The sequence below is a fragment of the Corylus avellana genome, chromosome 7 (genome assembly GCF_965113065.1).
Source record: "Corylus avellana chromosome 7, dhCorAvel1.hap1.2, whole genome shotgun sequence".
Classification (NCBI taxonomy): Eukaryota; Viridiplantae; Streptophyta; class Magnoliopsida; order Fagales; family Betulaceae; genus Corylus; species Corylus avellana.
In genome coordinates, this window is record NC_142496.1 from 19,102,423 (window position 1) to 19,127,972 (window position 25,550).

The following is a 25,550-nucleotide window of genomic DNA, read 5'->3' on the forward strand; positions in this document are numbered from 1 at the left end:
CAAAAAGCAGTACATGATAGAGAAACTTCAATCCCCTCAATGAGTATAATATATTTTGTGAGAGGAGCTAAGGGAACACTTTGAAGCCACCAACCAGCACAACACATTTGGGGAATTGAACCCAGAATGGATATTCCGTTAAGAAAATCCGAAAATGAATAGTTTTATTATTAGGTATGGAGGAAGGTGAAATAAAATAGCCCAGAATGGATATTCCGTTAAGAAAATCCGAAAATGAATAGTTTTATTATTAGGTATGGAGGAAGGTGAAATAAAATAGTTATTTACATTTCTTAGTTCGGTGACAATACATGTGTTTTAATTGGAATTAAACCAAAATTATTAAAATAAAATAAAAAAAATAAAAAACTGAAAACCCTTGATTTCAGGGGGTGGCTGGCCACCTATAGCAATTCAACAATGTTTTTCAATTTTTTGTTTTAAAGGGTTGGAAATGTTGTCTACTCGTTAAAAAATAGCTATTCCTATCATAATTTTTTTAGAGGAATAAGTATTTCTCTTTATAAATAAATAGTTAACTATTCATAGAAATATGTTCCTTTGGTGAACCAAACGAGCCCTAAATGAGTCATACATAGCCACAACATTCCATTCCCCATGATGTGGATGCAAAATCATAACAACAGCCAGGGCACAAAACATAAAGAGCAAACACCAAACCCTAAAATGTCATACATAATCAACATTTACTAAAGACAACATTTTAGACAAACAACATACGTAATAACTGAAATTATTAAAATAAAAACATACGTAATAACTGAAAGCAAGCCCAAACCCAAGAAATCACATGCAAATATAAATTCAAAAAGAAAAGTGAAGAACAAGGGGCACCATGTAAGCCGGAGATTTGCTAGAAAAAACCAAGTAATAACTCACAGCTTTAGTAGCTTCCTTAATTTTGTATATACCAAACTCATTCCTTTTTTTTATTATTATTATTGGAAAGAGTCCACGTGCCTCCTTCTCTCAAACTACCATCTAATTAACAATGTTCTCTTAAACTTTCAATTGGGACAATATTCTCCCTCCAAATTATCAAAAAATTGTCAAAGTCTCCCAAAGCTAGCAAAAATACAAAAATGAATCTACAAATTTTTCAATAAGACAAAAATACCCCTATAAATTCAGGAAAAAAAAATTAATTTTTAATTTTAAAAACGATTTTTATTTTTATTTTAAAAAATTTGGCCACCAATGTTTTTAGTTTTAGTTTTTTTTAGTATATTTATATTTTTTATTAAGAGTATTTTCGTCGTTGGAGAAAATATTGATAATTTTTTGTAGTTTAATTAGAGGGGACATTATTACAATTGAAAGTTTGGGTGGAGGGATAACATTGTCAATTGAGCGGTAGTTTGAAGGAAGGTAATTATAATTAACAAAAAAAAAAAAAAAAAATGATATTTGTAAAAGACGAATGAGCACCATAAAGTTAAGTATAGAAAAGGATGAGATGGGCAGCTGAAAATGGTTATTATTGTGAGATCCAACCCCACGTTTGCCCCTCCCACAACCCCACTTTTCGTGTCCATCAAAATAGCCCACCATCACAAACCCAAAACAGAGAGAGAGAGAGAGAGAGAGAGAGAGAGAGCCAGAGCCCCCTCTTATTTATATATATTTTCTGTTTCCAAAAACAGTCAAACCTGCCAACAGAATACCCAACCGCCTATTTCCTTGTTTTAACTTGAGGCCATTAGAGCTCCATTCTCCCCTTGCACAGTATATTTCTCTCTTTCTCTCACTTGTTTCATCCGTCATTCTCTTTGTGTTGGGTTTGGATTTTGGATTCATGGGTGCTTGTGCAAGAGAATTGGCCGCCATTGCCGTTGCTTGGCTTGCTCTGTTTGAAGGTTTTTTTGTCGCCGTTAACGGTCAATTTAATTACAAGGATGCACTCACCAAATCCATTGTTTTCCTCGAGGCACAGAGATCAGGGAAGCTCCCCGCAACTAACAGGCTTGCTTGGAGAGGGGACTCCGCTCTTGAAGATGGGAAACTCGCCAATGTGCCTCTCTCTCTCTCTCTCTCTCTCTCTGTTCCTTTCTTCGTCCATTTTTTTTTTCCTCTGTTTTTTCACGAGCGAGCTTAATTAGGAATTGGGTTTTTGTGGCGCAGGTGGACCTTGTTGGAGGATATTATGACGCCGGCGACAATGTGAAGTACGGGCTTCCCATGGCCTTCACCATTACAACTCTGTCATGGGCTGCTCTGTTTTACAAGACGGAGCTCCAAGCGGCCGGAGAGTTGGAAAATGTCCACTCCGCCATTCGTTGGGGCACAGACTATTTTCTTAAAGCCAGCTCCCGACGTCAACGATTATATGTGCAGGTGAGGGTCGTCGCTTCCTTAAACAACAACATATTACTTTTTTGTATTTGATCGAATGAAATAGTTATGGTTGTTTGTTTGTTTGTTGATGGTGAAGGTGGGAGATCCCGTGCAAGATCATCAATGCTGGATTCGACCGGAAAACATGCAAACACCACGGACGGTCCTGAAGCTTGATGAGAACACGCCCGGCACTGAGATTGCGGCTGAAACTTCTGCAGCAATGGCTGCTTCTTCCATTGTGTTTAGAGGCATAGATCATCCCTATTCTCGTCGTCTCCTCAACAAAGCCAAATTGGTATTTCAATTTGGTTCTGCCTTCAATTTTCTTAGGATTTTTTTTTTTTTTTTTTTGAAAGCGTTATAATGTGGAATGGTGGAAAAGATTCAGATTATTAATTGGTTCTCTTTTCTTTTTTTTCTTCAGCTTTTTAAATTCGCCAAATCACACAGGGGAAGTTTTGACGGAGAATGTCCCTTCTATTGCTCCTACTCAGGCTATAATGTAAATACTCTCTCTCTCTCTCTCTCTCTCTCTCTATATATATATATATATAACTATTGCCAAATGCTTACATGAAAATTAGATTAAAAATATGATTTTAAACCAAATTATAGAAAATATACGGATTGGGAGTGCGTTTTAAAAACACACGAGTTTAGAGTTTGAATTGTGTGTTTTTAAAAATTACATTTTTAAAATATGACGTTTTGAAATCGCAAACCCAAAACGAACCCAAGGCTGCAGTGGGCATGTTTTGCAGGACAAAGCCTTGATTAGGAGTACTTAGGCTATTTTAATGAAATAATGTTGGGCTAAGTGAAAATGAAAAAATGCAGGATGAGCTGTTGTGGGCGGCGACTTGGCTATACTCTGCGACGAGGAGCCAAATGTATTTGAAGTACATACAAGAGGAATCCATCAGTGCTGTTGTGGCTGAGTTTAGCTGGGACCTCAAATATGCCGGAGCCCAAATCCTTCTCTCAGAGGTCTCTTCAAATCTTCACCTCTTTCTCCTTTTGGCATGCACTTGCACTTTTGCACCTAACATATATATTCATTGCTTTCTCCTCCTCGTACGTCAAATGTTTGCAGCTACTTTTTGAAGGAGAGAAGAGCTTCGAAACCTTCAAGAAACAAGCTGACAGTTTCGTATGTTCGGTCCTTCCTGATAGCCCCTATCACCAAATTTACCTCTCTCCAGGTACTCTTTTCTCTCTTCCTTTCTCTCTCTCTCTCTCTCTCGGACGCCATGGCAAAAATGAAAATAATGACTATATATATATATATATGAATTTTCAGGTGGTTTAATTCACCTGAGAGATGGGGCCAACACCCAATACGTTACGGGAACAGCCATGTTGTTTAGCATCTACAGTGATGTGCTTGCCAAACACAACCAAAAAGTTTCTTGTGGAAACCAACAATTCGACTCTGCCCGCCTCATGGCTTTCGCTAAGCAACAGGTTTTTCTACATCCTACAACTTAGTTTCATCTATTAATCATTAGATTTAATTCACCTGAGAGATGGGACCAACACCCATAAAAGGACAAATTTTTGATTGATTACATGCTAATCTGGTTAAAAATGGCAGATGGATTACTTGCTGGGGAGCAACCCAGAAGGAAGATCATACATGGTCGGATTTGGAAAAACCCCACCGCAACAAGCACACCACAGAGGAGCATCTGTCCCCGTCTTGTCAAAGGAAGCAACCGTTAGCTGTTCCATGAGCTTCGTAAACTGGTTCACTAAAAACGGACCGAATCCTAACGAGCTCACCGGCGCCATTGTCGGCGGACCTGACCGGTACGACAACTTCGACGACAAGCGCTGGGATTCTTCAAAGACCGAGCCATGCACGTATATTAATTCGCTCGCGGTCGGCCCCCTAGCGAAGCTTGCGTCGCACAACGCCTAAACGCTGTCGTTTTATGCGATTGCATGTGGAGATTCATGAAGATTTGTGTGCCAAAAAAATACATCAATTTCAAAGTTTTTACGAGCTTTATGTCTGTAGGTATTAGGTGGATTAATTAGTCTTGCATCTCACCAAAGGATCCATCGCCATCGGTGTCTAAGGAAGAATTAATAGCCCTCAAAATTAACTTGATTATTGCAGGTTTGGATTGATTAATATAATATATATATTTACCCTGTATAAACAGAAACCATGCTTTAAATGGTTTAACCATCGGTTATTTTTTCACTTGGGTCCACGCTTTGTTGTCATTTTTTGATTACTATCTTCCAACAACAAAAACCTCTTTGTAATTGTTATATGTTAAATTCTAGATCGAAGATTATTTTCTATATTTGTCTGTATCTACTATCATTAAGGATTGCTTTACTAAAGAGAACAAGTTCAATAAGCACAGGGTGTAAATTAGGTGTTTTGCACCATTCAATAAAAAAGCAGACACCTCAGCTTAAAAAACAAAAAATTATTATAACTTTTCACATTAAATAATTTTTCTTCTCTTAAAAAAATATTTCATACACAAAATACTCATTAATAAAATTATTGGAGCGACCGTCTTGGTTAGTTTTGAAGATTCTAGTGTTGAGGGCTCAGAGGTGGGTAAGGGATTTGGTGGTGGGCGTTAGGTTAGAACGAATGAAAAAAAAATTTATGAGTACTGTTTGATTTGAATTAAAGATAAAATTCTATTAAAAACTGTAAAATAGTACTTTGCACCACATCCTGATTGAAGGGACTCTCCTCCATAAATACTAATATTGTAACATCCTATAAACAAATGTAACATACACTCCAAAACTTCAGTCTCTCTCGCTTTTAGTTATATTATTATTTTCAATTTTATCTTAATATTTTAACACGGTATCAAAGCTACGTTTTATGATCAGTCTCTTCACGCGGGTCTTTGTGACTTTATGTTTTGAGGTCTACACTATGACATGGATATGGAGTTTTTACGGCCATTCATCTGCCTCCAAGTGCCAATTGAAGCTGCTGACATTTTCTTCACACGCCACCAAATCTATTTTTGGCAAAAACAATCACCAAGACTTAATTAGCCCTCATATTGATCATGCTTTGGCTCCTTCCTCAACATAGGGTTATTAACGCTAAGTAAATCAGGAGTAATAATATACAGTACTAGATAAACATTTTTACCTTTCTTAATTATTGTAGGATCCCGATATAAGTATAACCACATTTACCCGAATATGTAGTGGAATTTTTTTTGGCAAATGCAAGGTAGATAGAGACAATTTGCCAAAATTAAAACTCTAGTTCCAAATTGCAATTTAACAACTCCTATATGGAGTGAACCCCACATAATTACAAGGGAATTATTTTAAAATAATTATCAATTTACAACTCTCGAAAATTTTCTTGTTTAAAACATTTTAAAAGTTCTTAAATGTGAAATTTCTCTAAAAATATAAACACAATTACACATGTGCTTATGTGTTTCACAAAAGATATAAAAGGCTTTAAAAAATTTAAGAGTTCTTCGAGTATCAAATGTTCGATGTTAGCATCGATATTCAATAAAAATCCTAAAAGCGACAAATGTTCGACTGAAGGAATGAACGCTCAATGGGCAGCTACATGCAAATAAAATCAAACTTTTCTATCATTTGGGTTGTGCATGAGATGACTATATATTCATTCTTTCATCCATAACCTTCATTCTAGTCGTCCCTAACCTTTGAAAACCCTAGAGTGAGAGAGGAGAGGTTTTTCTTTGAGGGTTTCACTTCCCAAGTAATAACCTTAACTTTTATCGCCAATGCTTCAATTTCAAGCATACATCGTGTGGCGTCTTGGCTTTTAAAACAAAATCATAAGTGAAAATATCTAATTTCGCACGTGGCACTACTAAATTCCTCAACGAAATATTTTTTCTTTTAAAAAGTAAACATCATATAACACTTCAAAGCTGTTGTATAAACTCTAATTAAATACATACAAACATTACGTGCTTACATTTCAAATACACAAAGCAATATATATATATATATATATATATATATATATATATATATATATATATATATATATATGTGTGTGTGTGTGTGTGTGTGTGTGTGTGTGTGTGTGTGTGTGTGTGTGTGTGCGCGCGCGCGCGCGTGAGCGGCACGTTAGCAAATACATAACAAAAGAAAACAGATACAAAGTAAATAAAGCAAGTACATAGCAAAAAATAGACTAAACATAATAGTCTATCATAACAAAAAGGCAATGAATAACCTCATCCATAGATATAAATATCGGCATATGAATCTTGGTCGTCCTGACCTTCCTCTTCTATCTATGCATGCACATACATCTATGTGATTATGGAAATTAGCACGTGTTTGTGCATCTTATTACAATTGAAGGGTGGTCCCCCTTCTCTATGTGAGGAGAGGCTAGGGTTGAGCACGACCCCAAGGGCAGGTTTCAACCCTAGCCCGCCACCCTAGCAAAAGGCAGTTTCCACTATCTAACCACCCGTTCATAGGGGCAAAATTCATGCTTATCCTCCCTCAGCAAACAAATAATTTATGATTATCCTACATTTCAAATACACAAAGCAATATGTATATATATGTGTGTGCGCGCGCGCCCCACATGCCCCACAAGCGGCACATTAGCAAATATAACCAAATTATTATACAATACAAGGAAAGCAAATACATAACAAAAGGAAATAGATACATAGTAAATAAAGCAAGTACATAGCAAAAGATAGACTAAACATAATAGTCTATCATAACAAAGAGGCAATGAATAACCTCATCCATAGATATAAATATCGGCATATGAATCTTGGTCGTCCTGACCGTCCTCCTCTATGCATGCACATACATCTATGTGATTGTGGAAATTAGCACGTGTTTGTGCATCTTATTACAATTGAAGGGTGGTCCCCCTTCTCTATGTGGGGAGAGGTTAGGGTTGAGCATGGCCCCAAGGGCGGGTTTCAACCCTAGCCCGCCACCCTAGCAAAAGGCAGTTTCCGCTATCTAACCACAAGTTCATAGGGGCAGAATCCATGCTTATCCTCCCTCAGCAAACGAATAATTTATGATTATCCATCATGTTAACCGTCCAAACTAAATAACACAAATTCAAGCCCTAGGGTCTATGAAATTCATTGCAAAATACAAGATCAAGCAACCAAACAAGGACTCTAGCCACGACCAATTATAATAAGTTAATGACCATTAAACTTTTCAATTCCTACCAATTTCATAGATCTACAAAAGTCAGTTGTAAGACAAACAAAAACAAATCACTGACCTAGCTACTTGCAAACACCAAACAACATTAACTTCCTTGATTTACAAAACCTAGTAAAATAATCACCTCTTGCTTAACTTTCCAACATCTCTTAATTAAGGACAACAATATGAAAACGGCATCAAAGCTAGGGGTATAAACCTGGTTTCGGTTAGCGGTTATTGGTTAAAACTGCTAACTGGAACTAGGGTAATTGGCCGGTTGGTCAATTTTAAAAATCGGCTACCAATTATCAAGTTATGTAATAACTATCAATTACCAATTAGTAGCCAATTATCCTGACCGATAACCGAGTCTTTAAAAAATTAAGTATTTTTGGCCTATTTTGGATATTAGGCCTATTTTTTTTTTTTTACTTAATTTAGCACTTTTTTGCCTTTTAAAAAAAAATAATAATTAAGAATTTTTTATCTAATGTTGGCATACAATTAAAATACTTTTATATCATATCATTTATAATACATTTTCAAACAAACAAAAAACAAAAACTTATCATCTAAGAGTGATTAACAAACCAAATCGAATTGTTATTGTAAATTATTGTTTGGAGTGGATGGTGGTAAAGGAAAACTATATATGTTGTTGCACTTCATGAATGCTTTAGAGAGTTAAAAAAGTATATACTACCAAACTCACACTTATCCACAACGGCAAAAGATGAGTGGAGACGAGGCAGGCCAGGTGAGTCACGGGTCACGTGTGGGTCCCATTTTTGGATAAGTCTCACCAAAACATAAAAGCGACAGGAGTTGTGCTGTCGTGCTTGTGCGTCAATGCACGTTACCCAACCCAACAAATAAGAAGAAAATATTGCCTCCAACCGTCCAGATGATTCCACGTGTCTCCACCACACATCGTCCGTTACTTAACAGGTGGAAAGGTGTCCTGGCGCATTGTTTACGTTCTTGGTCTGTGGCACGTGAATTCGGACACTACCGATAATGCTTAATTAGGTTCTCCATGTCTTGGCAAATAAGAAATCCATAAATAAATTTCTCATTTAAAAATGCACATAAATATGGATTTTTCAGCAAAAATAAGAAAATAAGAAGCACGTAAGATAAATACCCATTAAAGGAAAAAAAAAATTAAAGACATAATTGGTACACGAAATAGACTCTGAAATAATTATTATTTCGTTTAATTACACATTATTCTTTAAAATAGCACTTTTCAATGAAAATGACTATTATCCTATAAAGAAGAATAATTCTAACGGTCCCAAAAACGTCATCGGAATTGTTGTTGTCAGTGATGGAGGGAGGAGGGACTGGCCTTTAGCAGTAAATGTTTTTGGCTCCGAATTCTTATTCATAATAGTTTTTTTTGGCTCTACCGACCACTATAGTCACTTTCATGTAATGTTAAGGTAGTCGACCACCTGAATTGTGTCATTTCATTTTAACTTTTTGTGTTTCAAATTTAACATATATATATATATATATATATATATATATATATTACCACGTTATTCAAAATTAAGAATATTCAATTAGAAATATAACAAAATAAATTTTCTTCAATTTTTTTTTTTTTTAAAAAAAAAAAAATAGAAAAGAAAATGGTATTATGAAAGGAGGAGTAGGTGCAAAGATGATGAGATGAGATGCATGGTGAGAAGCGTGTGGGGTGAATTGGGTGATAAGAGCTCATTATTATATTTGAGAAATGGATGGGGTGGGGACCATGGGGATAAGGATAAGGCCGGATAGCCACGAAAAGACTAATAAATGAGAAAAATATTAAACAATTATTTTTTTTCTTTTTATCCTACAACACCTTTACTAATACTAATTAATTAATTAATTAATTCCCCCACTATTATTATTATTACCTACTAATTAATTAATTAATACTACAAATATATTGTGTGTGTGTGGTGGTAATAAGTAATTTAAAGCCACCTCGCCCACTCCTTCCTTTTCTTCTTCTCCGTTTCCTTCTTCTTCTTCCACGGAAAATTTTGAAGAAGAATACTAAAAGGATGTCGATTGAGTTGGATAGTAAGCCGGCCGGATTGCCAGGAGGCGGCAAGTCGTGCGCCGGCGTGTTGGTCACGAAGGAGGTGGACGGCGACGATTTGAACGCCTGCAGTTCGTCGTCGTCGATCGGGACGAACAGCGATCTAGGCTCCGACGGTGAGGATTTCGGCGAAAACGAGGCGCAGAGTTCGTATAGAGGGCCTTTGGATATGATGGAAGCGTTGGAGGAGGTTCTGCCCATCAGGTTTTATTTTCTTTTTCTTTTTTTTCTTTTTTTCTTTTGTGAAAGAACGGGCGAGATCATCTAACTAAGATTCTTATAACTTTTCCTTATATGCATGCATATATTCATTATATGTTTCTATGAAATAAACAAATATTGGGCAGTTTCCAAAATTAAAAGGTTGAAAAAAAAAAACCCATAAATGGGTGATCCTGTTAATTGTAAAATAAATATGGTATAATAAAATGTACAAAAATAGAAAGAAAAAAAGAAAATAGGACATGTTGGGATAAGGAAAGAACACAAAGAATTAATTTGATTTGGAGGCCTACACCAACATCCACCCACAAACCTAAAAAGCCTAAGGGATTTGTATTAGGGTATATTATGTGCTGTAGCAAATGTAGTTGGCAAACAAAAATTAGGGTTTAATGCTGTTAGCATCTGCTCAAACTCATGTCATTGCTTTGTGTTTTTGCGAAATTCAAGTGGGTTTTATTATTTCAACTCAATTACAAAACTTGTAATCTATCAGCATGAAGAAGAGATGTTGGTACCAAATTGTGGATATTTTTGACCCAAGTAGATGAGAAATGGAACCTATCTTGCTGTTTTTATGTTAGTGTTCTGATGATGAGTTGATATTATGGTTGCAGAAGAGGCATATCAAATTTCTATAGTGGGAAATCGAAGTCCTTCACAAGTCTAGCAGAGGCGTCCTCTTCTTCCTCCATTAAAGACGTCGGGAAGCCGGAAAACGCCTACACCAGGAAACGGAGAAACCTGCTTGCCTTCAATCATGTGTGGGACAAGAGCCAAAATTTGAAAAGTCATATGGGAGGGATAGCAAAGAGACCACTAAGCTCCAGTCGAAGCACATTGGCTTTTGCAGTTACCATGAGCAGCTCCGACGGCATCAGTAGCTCAAGTGAGGATTCGAGTTCACGGTCTCCGCCGCATCTTCCGCCACCACACCCACGAGGTAGATCGGCGAGACGGAATATGTCGGTTTGGCCGTCGTTCTCGTCGGCCGATTTACAACAATGTGGCACTCTTGCAACTACTGGTGCGTGCACTACTTATGAATTGTTGACAGAACCAGGCTTACCAAAATAATTTCCTTGTTGGAAGGCAATGTGAAAGTCATACATCTAATGTCTCTTTAGAAGAAGACACATGATGGACAATTGCGTCTGCTGTTCCTTCTCCTTCTTTTGAGTAATTTTACACGGCAAAGAATGTTCAAACTCACACGTTTAAAGAAACCTTTTGTAGAGTAATTAACTTTTTACATTGCCTTTAATCTACCACAATCGCAGCTTCTTAGGGTTTGACAGATGAAGTTATTTGTGCAACCCAACAAATGGAAAAAACGATTACGCCACACAAAATCACCATTTTAAGGTAAATGTCGGCAGAATCCGGTAATGACTCCGGCCAAAATGCATTTGTGGGATACGACAAAAGGTCATCGGGGAAATTCCATTCTCTCTCTACTTTTAATATCCTCTTTTGGAAGGACACAAGTAGTAAAATCTTACAATTTACGATCCATTCATTTAACACTTCCTTTTTTCAGGGGAAAAACTATCACATTTATATTATGTGGCAGATGTACTAATACCCTACCCCATCCATCTAGAAATGTTGGTTCACTTCACCTCATAACGGTAATTACAATAGAAGTCCAGTCAACTTCATACACTAAATTTGGGGGGGGGGGGGGGGGGGGGGGGGGGGGGGTGTAGTGGAATATGCTAACTACAGTGATGCTTAAAAGTATCAAAATGCGAGGGATATAAATGAAATGAAAATGAATGCCCATACTTGGTGGAATATAGTGAATATTTACAACAATAAATCAATTTGATTTTTTTTTTTTCTCGAATTAATATACAAATAAGAGAAAACTAAGGAATTGTACTAGAATACAAACATAAAATCCAAGGGTAAAACATATACAAAACTTAAAAGGATATGCTTCATAAAAAAAGAAGCAGCCTTTCAAGCAAATATTATAGTGACCTATTCCACGCAACCACGTATTGCTGCCTAAACCAACCGGTAGTGTAGGGGAAACATGCTAATCAATCCCCAAGAACTACTTTTGTGGAAAATAATTCAGCATTTCCTATGACTATCTACTTCACATAAGGAGAAACCCTCTGACTCCTACGTGTTAAGCAAATTCCTAAAGCCTGGGATAAACGCCATATCAGGCTAAAATGAATTCTGGCAACTTTGAAGCTAATGGAGAATATTTACTTTTGATGCTGGCCAAGAAATTGTGCACAAGGATACTCAGACAGGAAATTTGGAAGTTCGATATCCGAAGGATCAATAGCAGGAATTGCAATATCAATGTCTTCGGTAGAGAAAGGAATGCTGCAATGAGAAGGAAAATTTAAGACGCAAGTATAAAAAGACAAGGACACAAAAAAAGTGAGTGAAAATTTTGACAAACATTAGACTAAGATTAATTAAAAGTTTGACAAAAGCAAGGAATTCATCTTATTGATTTATTCTTGTCGATTATTATGTTTTACGACAACTACCCGTATGATTGAGACGACAAGAAGATTACCTCAGATCATCATCCAACAAGAAGGAATTGGAGGTCAAATTCTGATTGTCCTTGTTCAAGATCTCCCTCATTTGAGCAACCACCTGCAACCCCAATAAGATTTAGAACCATATGGGATAACATATTACACAAATTTACTGAACTAGAACTGAAAATGCAACTTGCCTCATTGGACACACTCTGAGTACCATATTTGTCATCCCAGTACATAGTACTTATTCGGTAGATTTGCCTAACAGTTAATGCCTGCCCGATGATCACAATATTAATAACTTGGATTTGTAATCCCAAATGGTTTTCAAGTCAATAAAAAGGATTATAAAAACTTAGATGAGTAATATGTGAGATGTTACCGGACAAAGATCCTGTCTTATCTCATCCAAAGATTTTTTCCTCTTCTGATGTATTACCTAAATAATTGCAGTAATTCATTTCAGTATAGACACTACAGGTGAAAACTCTAAAAATGTCAACAAAAACAGTCATGGCTTATACCAGAAACCCAACAGCTTGCCTAATATAATTTAGCTCATGCCAAGATGTTCCTGCATACTACAGTTTAGCAAAAGATTCAGGAACTGAAATCATAAAATTCAACCACTGTAACAATTAATATGCTGAGTGAAGATTCTATTTACCTCCTCTTGTGCACCGACTATCCACTTCTCCAGTTCTGCTAGACCAGATTTCACATATTCCCCATTGGAAAATGTGCAACATTCACGTCGCAGTAGAAGACTACCCCCCCAAACGCACCAAAAGAAAACCAACTCAGTACACAAAACTAATTAATCGTTTAATGGCATTACATAGAAAACTAGAAATAATAATTACCTGTTGAAAAGTGAGATATTGATGAATGAAAAAACTTGGGTGATTAACTTACGGATGAAAAAGGAGGGTACCTGGAGGAGCAATTTTTATGTCAGAAAAAATTGATAAAATGAATGAAGTTCTTAAATGGAGTACTAATATGACTTTATAAAGTAACCGTGTCTTAGGACCTCTTGCACACCTAAACGTGTGTTAAACAATTTAAAATGTTAATATAATTTGACACTTCCAAACACTACTCCAACATGCAGTAGGCATACTGCCATATGTTTATTACTACCATTCTAACACCGTCATTTAAAACAAAAGAAATATCTAAATATATCAGCCAGATCCTAAATTATAATAAGTGACATGTAGTACAGGTAATGTGAGATGAGGCTACATGAGAGATATATGCATCAATCTCGACTTTATGTCCACATGTAGTATGGCTATGGATTTGTTGAGATATATAACCCTTCATTGCCCAGTCTGCACTGTGTGCTCTCCTAATATTTTCTAAGTTTTCTTGTCTCAGCATGTCTGTGTTGTACCATACCCATGTCCAAGGTTGATGTCCATGCTTCATAGGCTGTAACAAACTGCACTATTATGTCTCACCATTTACATACTACACCATAAAACATCTCGTCTAAAGATATAATAACTATATCCAATCACATATGCTTTGTAAATCATTGGTACTAGTTCTTTGAACTTAACTGTTGCGCCAGAACATATTCTGGAAAATGAATTACTTATCAAAAAAATATATATATATTCTGGAAAATGAATAGATATAATGAAGAACAGACCAAAATGTACAACAACAAATTATGCTCCCAGATGTTCTCTAACTGTTTTGCAAATGGTTTGGACAAATACAAACAATAAAGAATAGACCAAACATTAAACACAATGCTGATAAAGGAAGGCAACGTTGCATTCCACATACTTGATTACCACGTAATCGACTCATAAGTGAATCCAAAAATTTGATGATATTGTCCCACTGGCTACTAGGCAATTGCTGAGGAACACTTCCAGGTGATCTAGATGATTTTCCAGCATGTACTCTTGCAGCTTTGGGAGCCTTGCAAATAATCACAAAAAACATATAAAATGTAACTAGTGACTTGCAAAGAGCAGATGGATTCTCATAATCATAACCAAAAAAGCGAAGCCAAGTAAGATCAATCATATAATGTTAAAAGTTAAGCCTTGAAGACACTAAGCTTCATATGTTGATGAGAAGATTTTTCCATCAAATTTCCTCACAATTAAAAAACACATTCCTGCAGATGTCTATCCCTGTTTCTTTAGATAAATAAATCACCTCTGCAAAACAAAACAATCCAGTAATACATAGAGGCATTGATAAAATTTATTAAAAAAAACCTGCATTTTGTAGCTTTCAAAGAACATAAGCCTCTAAAAACAATTCAATTAATCAACACAGAGACAAAATACTAATTCACTAAGCGCATGTATAGTGAAACTAGCGAAGAGAGCATATGTAGAACAGTGATCAATGAAAACAGTTATTAGACAAGCAACTATGTAACACATGTCAAGTAAAACCTTAGAGTTGGTGCAATGTGTATCAAGGCCATCAGGATGACAAATTAAAAGTTATGCCTAGGCTTTATCTCCTTTTAGGGTGCTTTCTATATACATCATTTAATAGAAAATTTAGTTACATAAGCTATTCAACTGTATCAAATAACACCACTAAATAAGAACACCAATGTACAAGGGATGGAATTTCGGACCATTATCTTCTTCTCCTTTTAGGGTGATTTCCATAATTAATTCGCAGTTTCAATGCACATTTTTCCATGTGCATTGAAACTGTCACTCAGATTATGCATTAACATCTAAAACAAGAAAGGGGAGAATAAAATATAATTAAAAAGAAATTCATCATAGTTTACATATGACTGATAGATTTTGGTATATCACATCTAACTAAATGAGAACAATCACCTGAATGCACAAGCTCAATAGCGGAGATAATTCTTTCTTCAAATTGTCACGAATCAAACCAAAAATCTTCTCTACACAAGCAGTTAACTGTTGCTTGAATAGAATAGCTGGATATCTTGCTTCTACATGAGAAAGACCATCTTCGAATCCTCCAATATATTTGAAAGGAGATTTCAGTCCCTGAGAAGGGAAACAAACCAAATCAGCTGAATCTCATACAGAAGTCATTCACCATGTATAAAAGTAAGGAGATATTAAATAGCTGAACCGCACAGGCAAGAACTACTCAAGTCAATAAGAGACAAAACTTGTGTCAGTGCACCATTAAAAGTGCATCACTTACTAAACTAATTATAGAAAACTTCCACTTTACCAATTATACAATAAAAAATGTAAGACTAACAAAGCATGCCACATGTATGAGGTTTTACAGAACACATCAATGTTAGAAAGGTTAGAAAGGCCAAGGTTTTGCATTACTTAATAAACCAGCATGACATGTACACAATGATGTAGCATAAAAATCTGAAGTTTTAACCCAGCCACCTCTCTACTTACTTTTCAAAATACTAGACAGGAATGTACAAATTCTAACAGAAAGAAATTAGAAAAATGTCATATATGTGAGTAAATTTGTAATCTACAAAAAAATAAAAAAAGGAAGAGGAGAAAAGAATGGCCTCATTGTCAAATGCTTTTTAGGGGAAGCTTTTGCTTTTTTGCTAAAAAGCAACATTAACAAAATAGCTTCAAACTTAAAATATTAAAACACTCAAAACTACCTTTCATCTTTTATGTCGCATCAGAACACTTTTCTAACCCAAAAAGTAGAAGGCACCTTCTAAAAAGCCTTATCAAACAAACCCAATAATTTTATTGAGATTAGATGGATAAGATCACCAAATATCTTAAATTTGTAAAAAAACTTTACAATGTAAAGCAAGATCCTCCTCCCTTTCCTTTTTTTTTTAATTGTTGGTTGGGGGCGTGCTTGGGGGCGGGGGGGAACAGACCAGCAGAGTAAAACTTAACATAAGATAGTCTAGATTATTCTTAGTACTGAGATGGCACAAATTATGTGGAAATGTAATTACAATAGTGAAACACAGAACAGCAATCCATCTCCTTTAACCCTCCCACTAATTACCCACTCCACATCCACTGAAAATGCTTAATCCCAAGAATTGTGAATTTAAAAATAGTATGATGTTTCCCAGAAGATAATGATCAAATAAAAGAAACAATGATATCTACTTGTTATTCATTCTATTTATAAAAAAATAAAAATTGCAAACATATTCAAAATATACAATAAGTTAATGTTTCTCAATGTAAACTCACTTGCCCAACCCTGCTAATTAACCCAGAAGACCCAGCAGAGCGCTGAGTAGTGGTAGTCAGAAAACCATTGGATCTTAAATTTCTCTGCAGGAGGCATAGAAGTGCTGAGGCATTGGACAGCCAATATGGAAAAGTAACATTTTCATCCCCAACCTGAAACAATTTGATACCAAAGTTCACAATTTTTTAGAAGCAAGTAGGCGAGATGAACTCTAATCATGATTCAGGATCTATAAAATTCTAAAATAATTATAAAAACCCAAGTGAGTGAAGGAATATAAAATGGGCAAAGCCACAATGCAATATAAAACATATTAACATCAATCACGAATTGGTGATATCCATTTAAAAAATGACAATTGAAGCAAGTGAATACCTTGAGAACATCATTAACTCCCTCTATTATGAAGTCGAAGATTTCTGTTCGTTCAGACTCAAAGGCATGCCATTGAAGAAGACATTTATAAATGATGCATGCTGCCAGGGGTTTACCATCTTTAAACCCCAAATCTTCTTTAATACACCTCGAGAGGAATTCATAATTCTCCTGTACATCAAATATACATCTCAACCTCCATTAGTGACACATAAAATTAAAATGCCAGTGACTTAGGCATGCTATATTCTCTACAAACAATATTTACTATCAGTCAAAACATCACAGTGAGCTCCAAAATCCAACTGAAGGGTCTAGGAACAGAAGAGAAAATACCCGGTGCCTCTCCACAGTTAGTTTTGACCGACGCGATTCTGATAATCCATGTGAAAACGGGGTAATTAGCTTTGTAGGTGTGGGTGATTCCTGCATAAAAGACAGACAAATAGAAAATTAAAAAAATCAACATGATGCAGTGTAACTCATATTTGAACAGAACTGATAGAGAAGATGTCTTACAAATACAGGCTTCCGGTCAGACTGGGGATGAACAATGGCACCAGAATATTTCTGCCCCATTAAGAAAATGAAAGTTTCACGAAGATTGTACAGAATGTACATAGAAGCAATATGCAATAAACATATTAAAAGCAAAGCGTAAAATAAATATGTAGGTTGGAGAATTGTCAATTCAACGCAAAACCATATAACGGTTAACCAAGTAGAATAGGACAGGCACAGTCTGTCAGCATATATGTTTCTCTGCATGTTCGTATGCAACAGCTTACCTCAGAAAATGCCTTTGCAAAACCAGGTCGGTTGTGCTTCGGAGACACACTCAAAGCTTTTTGTCGCAGGACAAGATTCTCATCCTCTAAAAGTGAGAGCTTCTCCTCTAGACTATAATTCAAATAACAGCACAAATAAAATGATCAGGATGAATGAGCATGATAAATGTAGAAACTGAATAAAAACAGAGCAAAATGTAGTTAACATTGATGTCAAAACGTTTTTATAAGAGAAATGATATAAACACTGCACAACATAAAATTCAAATTTTATAAGAAACGTGTAATTTTATCAAACACAATAACAAACTGTATAATGGAAATTGAGAAAAACAAAACTTCAAATATTTTCATTAAATGAAACACTTACCTTTTGACATTCTGTTGGAGCTCAGAACAATTATGTTCAACTTCCCGCAACTTTTCCATGCTGCTATTACTATCTTTTTGAGCCTTCACAAGCTCAAGCTCCAGTGCTAAGTTCTTCTTTTCCAAGGCATCCAAAGAACTCTGCCAGAAAACATAGAAGCAATTTTGATGGAAATCTTCTCCAGACAAAAGCAGATATACAGACGAGGTAAATTGGAGGACAGAAAGGCGACAGATTTATTGAGGATCTTCCCCAAAAGTAATTCGCCAGATGTGAAATAAACATGACGTTCAAACAAATGCAATATGCATCAAACACTCAGCCAAAACTGAAGAAAGTAGCAATACAGTTCCTAATTTGAGTCAATAAATAAATGGATTTCTTTGTAATTACAATCCAAACATAGTCTCAGAAGAAATCTTGCCAAAATTCCTGCAAATGCTTCTTAATCAAACTAGCCACACCAAAGCAAAAATAGGGAGGACAAAGAAGGAAAGCGAACCGAGAATATGACCAATAAGGTAATGTGTACGAAGTATTTCAACTTTACAAATGTGATAAAATGAGGAAACAAGAACATCCAACAAACAGATATGACGCACATCAGGCACCCACATCTTACAAATGTTCTTTTCCCTGATTTTCTTTTTATGTTCTCTTCTTCTTTCTCCTTTACTTAGTCGTTCTTTTGTATACTTCCTGTGTACTTGGGTTGCGCCCCTCTGCGCTCTTTAATGCATCATTACTTATAAAAAAAAAAAACAAATGTTCTTGATTTGCCTCATTTCATAGAATCTTTAGGTTCTCCAATCAATCCTACAAGAACCAGTAAAGCAGGTGGCCATTTCATTCATTAATTCTTCATCCAAATTCATAATTAATTTTAGACAATATTCAAATCAAGAAAAAAAAACCATTTAATATAGCTAAGTTTTGACATCGACATTCGACTGCTACAGTAAATTTAAGTGAGAACTTTTCTTTGTCCATTATGTATTACCTCAAGAGCCAAGTACTAGCGAGTGGTATACGTCTCCATTGTATCACATAACCCCTTTGAGCAATGCTCAATAATTTAAACAAAAAGAATGTTTCCATCACTTTCAAAGCAAGACAAGCATGAGCTAAAATGCACACTTTGATTCCAGTTACATCAAAGTTGTAACTTATTTTGGTTGAAGTAATATACATAATCCAATTATCCCTAGTTAAAGCTCTCCAAGCTCAACTAAACCGCTGGAGTGTAATCTTGCTAAACAAGTCAATACTCACAAATTTGGAAGCATGTAGAAAAATATTTTGACAAAAACCTTATGCTGAAACTTTTAACTATTCTAACTTAGAATTCACAAGCTAAGGATAAGGGAACCAAATGACTGTCTGCTATGCTAACATCCATATGCCTAGCTCACATGCTATGGTGATAGACAAAATATCAACTGGTCCACGTAAAATATAGTCAAATCAGAAACAAATCAAAGCCATCATTTTCCTGCTTTCCATTTGAACTCTACAAATTATTCATGACTTTTAATATTACAATATGAAAAGGATTATGTGGTTTAAAGAGTTCAATCAAGATCATCCTCAATGGCCATATGAGATCTTCAGAAGGACCAAATCTTGCTGTGAAACCATCTACACAAAAGAACCCATCAAAGCAACTTAAGTGGAAAGTAAATGACCCACCTTTAAATATGCATTTTCCTTTCTCAGTTCAGCCGTTCCAATGAGTTCTCTTTCCAAAGCAGATTTCTCCTTCAAAGACAATTCCAATTGATTTTGCAGCACAGCATTCTTGTTGCACTCATTAATTGTCGCCAATTTAGCTGCATCCAGTTCAAGGTTCAATGATTCCAATGTTTTTTGAAGTTTCGAAATATCTACTGACTTAGACTCTTCATGAGAAACCTGCATTCCAGAATACTCCCAGTAAGGATTGAACTTCTAACCAGCCATAGGAGAATAACAACACTAAATCATAATGTTTAATCCATTAAAAATAGGGAAAAGATGGTTAAGGCAAATCTAATAATTACTACTCCCTCCATCAGCTGGCTTTTCCCAAAATGATTCTCATTTTTTAAAAGAACTCAACTCTTAAGTACAAAAAACAAATTCAATGACACCACACAAGCTTGGTCAGTCTTCAGAATTCACCCTTTTACGTCGATATACAAGTAGAAAGAGCATAATTTACTTCGAGAAAAGGAGTTATAAGAGATTAAAAATGCTGAATACTTTACATTTTGACAATAGATAGTCAAGTTTGAGATAGAGAAATAACAGAAGACACTCTTTTTTGTCAGAAGAAGAGAGTACCAAAGGGCAAACCAACCCTTTACACTGTTATACAAAGAAAATGAAAATTGATCATTTTAGATTTTTATCAACATCAGGGGCAATTGTTTTTTGTTGTTTTATGAGATAGGGTTTCTTGTACACTGGAGTGTGTGGACTTTAGCCTGTTCTTTTTTTGTTAATTTTAACCAGTAATCAAAAGACCACCACCACCCATTACTGCAAATGCTTACCAAAGATACCGCATTCAGACTATTATTGGCTACAAAAAGAATGAAGACTCGGATTGCCAAATCAGAAAACAAAATGTCTCTAACAATAAGCCATCACATTGCCTTTGTTTTTTCTGTCCCTGAGCCATGGCATTAAAAATTAGCTATATTGTTAAAGATTTCACATAATATTAGACAATTAAACTCACGTCCAACACACGTTAGGAAAAATAGCAACCAAGAGATCATTATCGTTTTTTCTTTTAATAAGTAATTGGCCGCAAAGTAGGGCAGACAATTTTTTACATGACTTGCGAACTCAACATGAACCCATCATGAAATTTAAAGGGTTAGAGTTGAAGAGTCTGATCCATTTAATTAAATGAGTCGGGTTATGGCTGACCTTTTCAGCCTTATACTATGCCTCGACACAACCCGAACCCAACACTCGACTTAATAGCTAGCAATTTTTGACATAACTCTCGCGAACCTGACACGAACTTAATACAAAATTATGATTGAAGGATTTGACCCATTTAATTAATTGGGTTAGGTTAGGGTTGACCTATATAGTCTTATACCTACGCCTTGACACGACCCGAACTCGACACACGAACAGGAATTGTCATCCCTAGCCGCAAGGGGGGGAAGGGGGGAGGCACAGGGAGATTCAAATTAATGACTTCCGCTTCATAAATCATGATCCCCAACCGATTGAACTACCCCTCAAATTACTTTTAAAAAGAGTTTAATTGTTGCTAATGAAGTAACAACATACATTTGTCACATGCAGAACAGACATAGGAGCTTCCTGGAACAAATTTTCCAAATGCTTCTGACGGAAATCAATAAATAAATCTGAAAAAAAACTACTGCAATGAAAAGCAATACCCGCAATCTTTTTTCAAACTGCAGCCTCCATGTGAGGTCTTCTAACTGCTTCTCAAGTTTACTTTTAGCTAAACGCAAGGCACCAGTTTCATTAGCTTCCTGCAAAAGGTGAAAATGATTAAAAGGCTGATCATATAGAGAATTGTTGAGTACTTCAAAATCAGCAATACAAATTCACTCACTTGTTTACGCCTCCGGAGCTCTCTTTTCGCCAGTTTCTGCCTCCAACGACATTGTATTGCTATTATAGAATTTTGGCGATTTCGGAAAGCCAGGCGAACCTTGCGCATCCTCCAGTGAGACTAAGAAATGTATATTACACGTCCAAATAGAAGACAAATTAGCGAACTCAAATTAAGCAGACAATCGGACAATTCTGTTCAATATAATAGGCAATTACAAGAATATAAAGACAAGTTCACCAGAAATAGTTGAAAATGGCAAACAACACATTATCATACTTGAACCAGAGACTAAGAGGTAGAAACAAAGGTCGAAAAGAGAGAGAGATTAAGAGGTAGAAACAAATGTTGAAAGGAGAGAGAGAGAGAGAGAGAGTTATTGCATTTTGCAAAATGAAATGTTTTCCCCATAAGACGCAGCAGTCTAATTACACTCTAAAATTAGAACAAATTCTTTTTCCTTTCATTTTGGGGCTAACCAAACAGGATTATGTTTTGTCCTCTTTAACACCCATCACAATTGTGATTACCAAAAAAGTCTCATATCAACTATAAAATGGAATGAAAGAAAACATCAGATATGCTTGCATTATTATTTTTTTCTTAAAGAAGAATAAGCTAAGCCAAGTGTTATCTAGAAAATAACTACATAAAATGTGCTGCAGGTTGAAAGAAGAGAACATGAATATTATCTAAGAAAAAAAAAAAAAGTTAACTATGGAGATGGCACACACACACATGCATAACTGAAGCTAAATGGAAAATTAAAAATCAAAGATGTCAGTTCATACACTGAAATTCCACCAGAGTGAACGTCTATATCTCCAGTTAAGTTTACCTGAATTAGAGTCACAGCCTTATGTTTCTTTCCATGCAAAAATCTTTGGCGAGTTGAGAAACCACGAAGGTTGGACTGTATAACAATAACAGCTGAACATAGTTTCACATAAGCACATCTTAATAACCACCTGCGCACATATTTTTGTATCAAAATAGTAGCTGCTGTCTCCCGTTTTGCAGCATACATCTTTCGAGCTAGGCATCCTGCAAAAATATCAGCCATTAGGGAATGAAACAAAAAAAAAAAAAGAACTTAAAAAGGGATGAAGAATACTGTGACACTATAAAGCAAATCATGGTTCCGCTAACCAAAAACATATAAAAATAAATAAAAAATTAAAAAAATGAAAGAAAGAAAGAAAAAAGCAGTTCAATAATTCATGACAAAGTCAATAAAACCCATTTAAGCCTTACTCCAAACATAAAACCAACCACCAATATATGATGTGCAACAAAAGAGCCTTCCACAACTACTACTAACAATTTTACAGCCTCTCTCACAAAGGCGGTTAGCAGGAAGCCAGAACGGATGTGACAGTACGACCATACTTCACTGCAAGATTATAAACCTTTATAGAGATAATGACAAAATCAACTACAATCAGTTCTCCAGCCTCTCACATAGGCAGGACCCAACATCCACGTGGGACCAATGTTTTTAAGCAGGCAGCAAAGCATGCAAAATGGATGTACAGTCAGACCATCATTTACTGCAAGAAAATAAAACAAAACAATAACAATAACAAAGATTTTGATAGTGATGACTACATGATGGCCATCGTGAAGTTGCTAGAGCTATAATGTAACAGTTTTGGACACAAAGCAATAGATGCTGGCTCAGTGCAAATTAGTAACATGGTAAGGTCAATGACAATGTATCAAAGATAGAAGTGGCACAAAACAGTGATCATAATGGTGAAAGTAACTAGTAGGCTGTATTGTGATCATATCCATGAAGACATGGAATGGGGCCTTGTGCTAGTGGTAATGGGCACTTTAATCCCTTTGGAGATTGCAATCAAAACACAATGCTTGAAATTAAGAGGCTCAAACATGAATGCTATCCCTGATTCCACCAAACTTTGCAAGCTTACACGTGGTTAACCACCCCCACCCCCACCCCCACCCCCAAACAAAATAAATAAATAATAATAATAATAATAATGAACAAAAAAAGGGTAGCAGAAGCTACCAATAAAGAAATTAAAATTCCAAAAAAAATAAATAAATAATCAATGTGATAAAGAAGGTCCAACTAAAGCAAGTAAATGGAACCTCTGCAGTATGCTTGGAGAGCAGATGCAGCAGCCCGGGTTGAAATAAAATCTCTGCGTGCTATAAATGTTCGAAAACGACGCTGAACACGCGTTGAAGCATTGTCCAAAATCTCAGCCCGCCGGGCGTCTAGAATCCCAATTTGACCAGCTCTAAGAAACACTTTCGTCCTGCCCAACTGCAAAAGAAAAGAACAAACATTTGAGTTGGATCCTACTCAACAGCAAAAGAAAATAACAGATAATTGGATAAATTTAACCAAGTGCACACGTGAACATAAGCAAGGGTATTTCGAGAACAGCTTCACTATTAAATTCTGAGGAAGCACACCTGAAAATTCTCAAGCTTCAGCTTTCTCAAAATTTTCTCTGCCATAGCTTTCTCATCATAGCTGAAAACACAAAAATATTTTTAGAAGTGAAGAGAGAGAGAGAGAGAGAGAGAGAGAGAGAGATGCAAAAATAGACGTACTATATATATATGGTGGCTTCTACCAGAACGACAAAATACAAAATAAATACATACAAGCAAATAAAACCACACAGAATCTTTGAAAGTACTAAATTAGAACACCAATAGGGAAGCTATAAATGAAGCATTAATAAGCCACCTTCCATCCATTAGTTCAGGAGCTAATAAACCAAAGCGATCTATAAACTCCGAATAGGTCCTTCGAGTAGGATAACCCGCCAGACTTATCCGAACAGCCTCTAGAACCCCCTGCACCATATCAAGACATTATCATTGGTGACAATTTTATTGGGGAATAGTTCTTTCAAACTGATTCAAGCTAAGACGATGTTTTCAAGAAACACATGTACAATTTTCAAGACATACGCAACTAAGCACATAAAACTTAAAAAATATGCCATGCTATACGAATAAGCAACAAGACTAATTTGTTTTCTTCAACATAAACTGAAGACAGACACAAGGTCAGACATATTGGGAACAAACGTCAAACTATTGATAGAGAAAACAAACATTTAAAAGAAAACACATGAATCTTGCCAAATTCAAATTTGAGCCCAGGCTACTAGTTGCATTCTTGATATATTCTAAGAATTCTAGTTTTTCGGCAAGGCTGTGTGCTGGCGATAATTTTGTTTTCAATTGGCATTCAATTTATCAGTAATGTGAATGTGACTCACTCTCAAGTACAGCGATGACATCTCTTCATTTAACAAGGAAACACTAATTTCTGTCTGCTACAGAAAAAAAGCTTTAAAAATAATGAACAAGGACAGAAACAAAGATAACCCAATCTAAAAACTAAAGTTTCATGTAAGCAGAACTATAGAATAACCATAACTGCTCAATCAAAATGTGGAACCATGACCAAATAATGCCATGCAAAATATACAACCAGCCAAGAATACATGGGTGTCTAAATGTAGATAATCCATGCATGTCTATATTATTAAAATTCCATAACAGTAAAAATAGAAGGTAGGTGTTACTGACCCCACAGCGTAATTGGTGTAAGATACTCAGATTCTCAAACTTTTGAGGTCGATTCAAGGAGTTCGGCTTCACACAACGTATGTAATGAGGCTCTGTTGTGTTGAGGGTTTCCATGAGTGCTTGAAGTTGTTGCTAGAAAGACAAAAGAAAGATTTGCAGCATCAAAGAATTGCAATCTCATTCGACAATATGAATCAAATTTTCTAACAGAAACAATATAAATCTACTAATAAAACAATAGATTGGTTATGTTGATTGGACAAAGATGTGGAATAAATGCACTATTATTCCCTCATTTTGTAAA

At 35.7% G+C, this 25,550-nt stretch overlaps 3 protein-coding genes across 3 annotated transcripts in view; 2 read left to right on the forward strand and 1 right to left on the reverse strand.

The window, feature by feature from the left end:
• Positions 1–1,763: 1,763 nt before the first annotated feature.
• On the forward strand, positions 1,764–4,522 carry GH9A4 (glycosyl hydrolase 9A4). Its single transcript, XM_059598672.2, has 8 exons — positions 1,764–2,032; positions 2,143–2,355; positions 2,453–2,653; positions 2,783–2,860; positions 3,196–3,345; positions 3,452–3,560; positions 3,659–3,822; positions 3,953–4,522. Exons 1-8 carry the CDS (start codon positions 1,817–1,819, stop codon positions 4,277–4,279), a joined length of 1,458 nt encoding a protein of 485 aa, XP_059454655.1. The 5' UTR covers positions 1,764–1,816; the 3' UTR covers positions 4,280–4,522.
• A 4,980-nt stretch (positions 4,523–9,502) lies between these two features.
• Positions 9,503–11,094, forward strand: LOC132184400 (hybrid signal transduction histidine kinase M-like protein). The gene is made up of 2 exons (XM_059598027.2): positions 9,503–9,841; positions 10,477–11,094. Exons 1-2 carry the CDS (start codon positions 9,600–9,602, stop codon positions 10,934–10,936), a joined length of 702 nt encoding a protein of 233 aa, XP_059454010.1. The 5' UTR covers positions 9,503–9,599; the 3' UTR covers positions 10,937–11,094.
• Positions 11,095–11,619: 525 nt separating this feature from the next.
• Positions 11,620–25,550, reverse strand: part of XI-I (myosin) — a 28,633-nt gene continuing 14,702 nt past the window's right edge. The window contains exons 17-39 of the mRNA XM_059598683.2: positions 25,247–25,378; positions 24,393–24,502; positions 24,113–24,173; positions 23,783–23,960; positions 22,506–22,711; positions 21,668–21,787; positions 21,486–21,584; positions 19,771–19,992; positions 18,082–18,221; positions 17,712–17,823; positions 17,443–17,493; positions 17,260–17,349; positions 16,924–17,094; positions 16,548–16,700; positions 15,207–15,386; positions 14,176–14,313; positions 13,239–13,309; positions 13,043–13,142; positions 12,900–12,956; positions 12,758–12,814; positions 12,570–12,650; positions 12,405–12,487; positions 11,620–12,205 (exon numbers count right to left, since the gene is read on the reverse strand). Of these exons, the coding sequence (XP_059454666.2) occupies positions 12,082–12,205; positions 12,405–12,487; positions 12,570–12,650; positions 12,758–12,814; positions 12,900–12,956; positions 13,043–13,142; positions 13,239–13,309; positions 14,176–14,313; positions 15,207–15,386; positions 16,548–16,700; positions 16,924–17,094; positions 17,260–17,349; positions 17,443–17,493; positions 17,712–17,823; positions 18,082–18,221; positions 19,771–19,992; positions 21,486–21,584; positions 21,668–21,787; positions 22,506–22,711; positions 23,783–23,960; positions 24,113–24,173; positions 24,393–24,502; positions 25,247–25,378 (2,736 nt within the window). The 3' untranslated portion in view covers positions 11,620–12,081. The remainder of the gene's footprint in view (positions 12,206–12,404; positions 12,488–12,569; positions 12,651–12,757; positions 12,815–12,899; positions 12,957–13,042; positions 13,143–13,238; positions 13,310–14,175; positions 14,314–15,206; positions 15,387–16,547; positions 16,701–16,923; positions 17,095–17,259; positions 17,350–17,442; positions 17,494–17,711; positions 17,824–18,081; positions 18,222–19,770; positions 19,993–21,485; positions 21,585–21,667; positions 21,788–22,505; positions 22,712–23,782; positions 23,961–24,112; positions 24,174–24,392; positions 24,503–25,246; positions 25,379–25,550) is intronic.

Bases quoted from the DNA above. Each gene is read 5' to 3' on its own strand.
- LOC132184400 (XM_059598027.2), top strand. From the start codon at position 9,600: ATGTCGATTGAGTTGGATAGTAAGCCGGCCGGATTGCCAGGAGGCGGC. The intron at 9,842-10,476 runs GTTTTATTTTCT...TTATGGTTGCAG, and splicing joins GAGGAGGTTCTGCCCATCAG to AAGAGGCATATCAAATTTCT.
- GH9A4 (XM_059598672.2), top strand. From the start codon at position 1,817: ATGGGTGCTTGTGCAAGAGAATTGGCCGCCATTGCCGTTGCTTGGCTT. The intron at 2,033-2,142 runs GTGCCTCTCTCT...TTTGTGGCGCAG, and splicing joins AAGATGGGAAACTCGCCAAT to GTGGACCTTGTTGGAGGATA. The intron at 3,823-3,952 runs GTTTTTCTACAT...TAAAAATGGCAG, and splicing joins TGGCTTTCGCTAAGCAACAG to ATGGATTACTTGCTGGGGAG.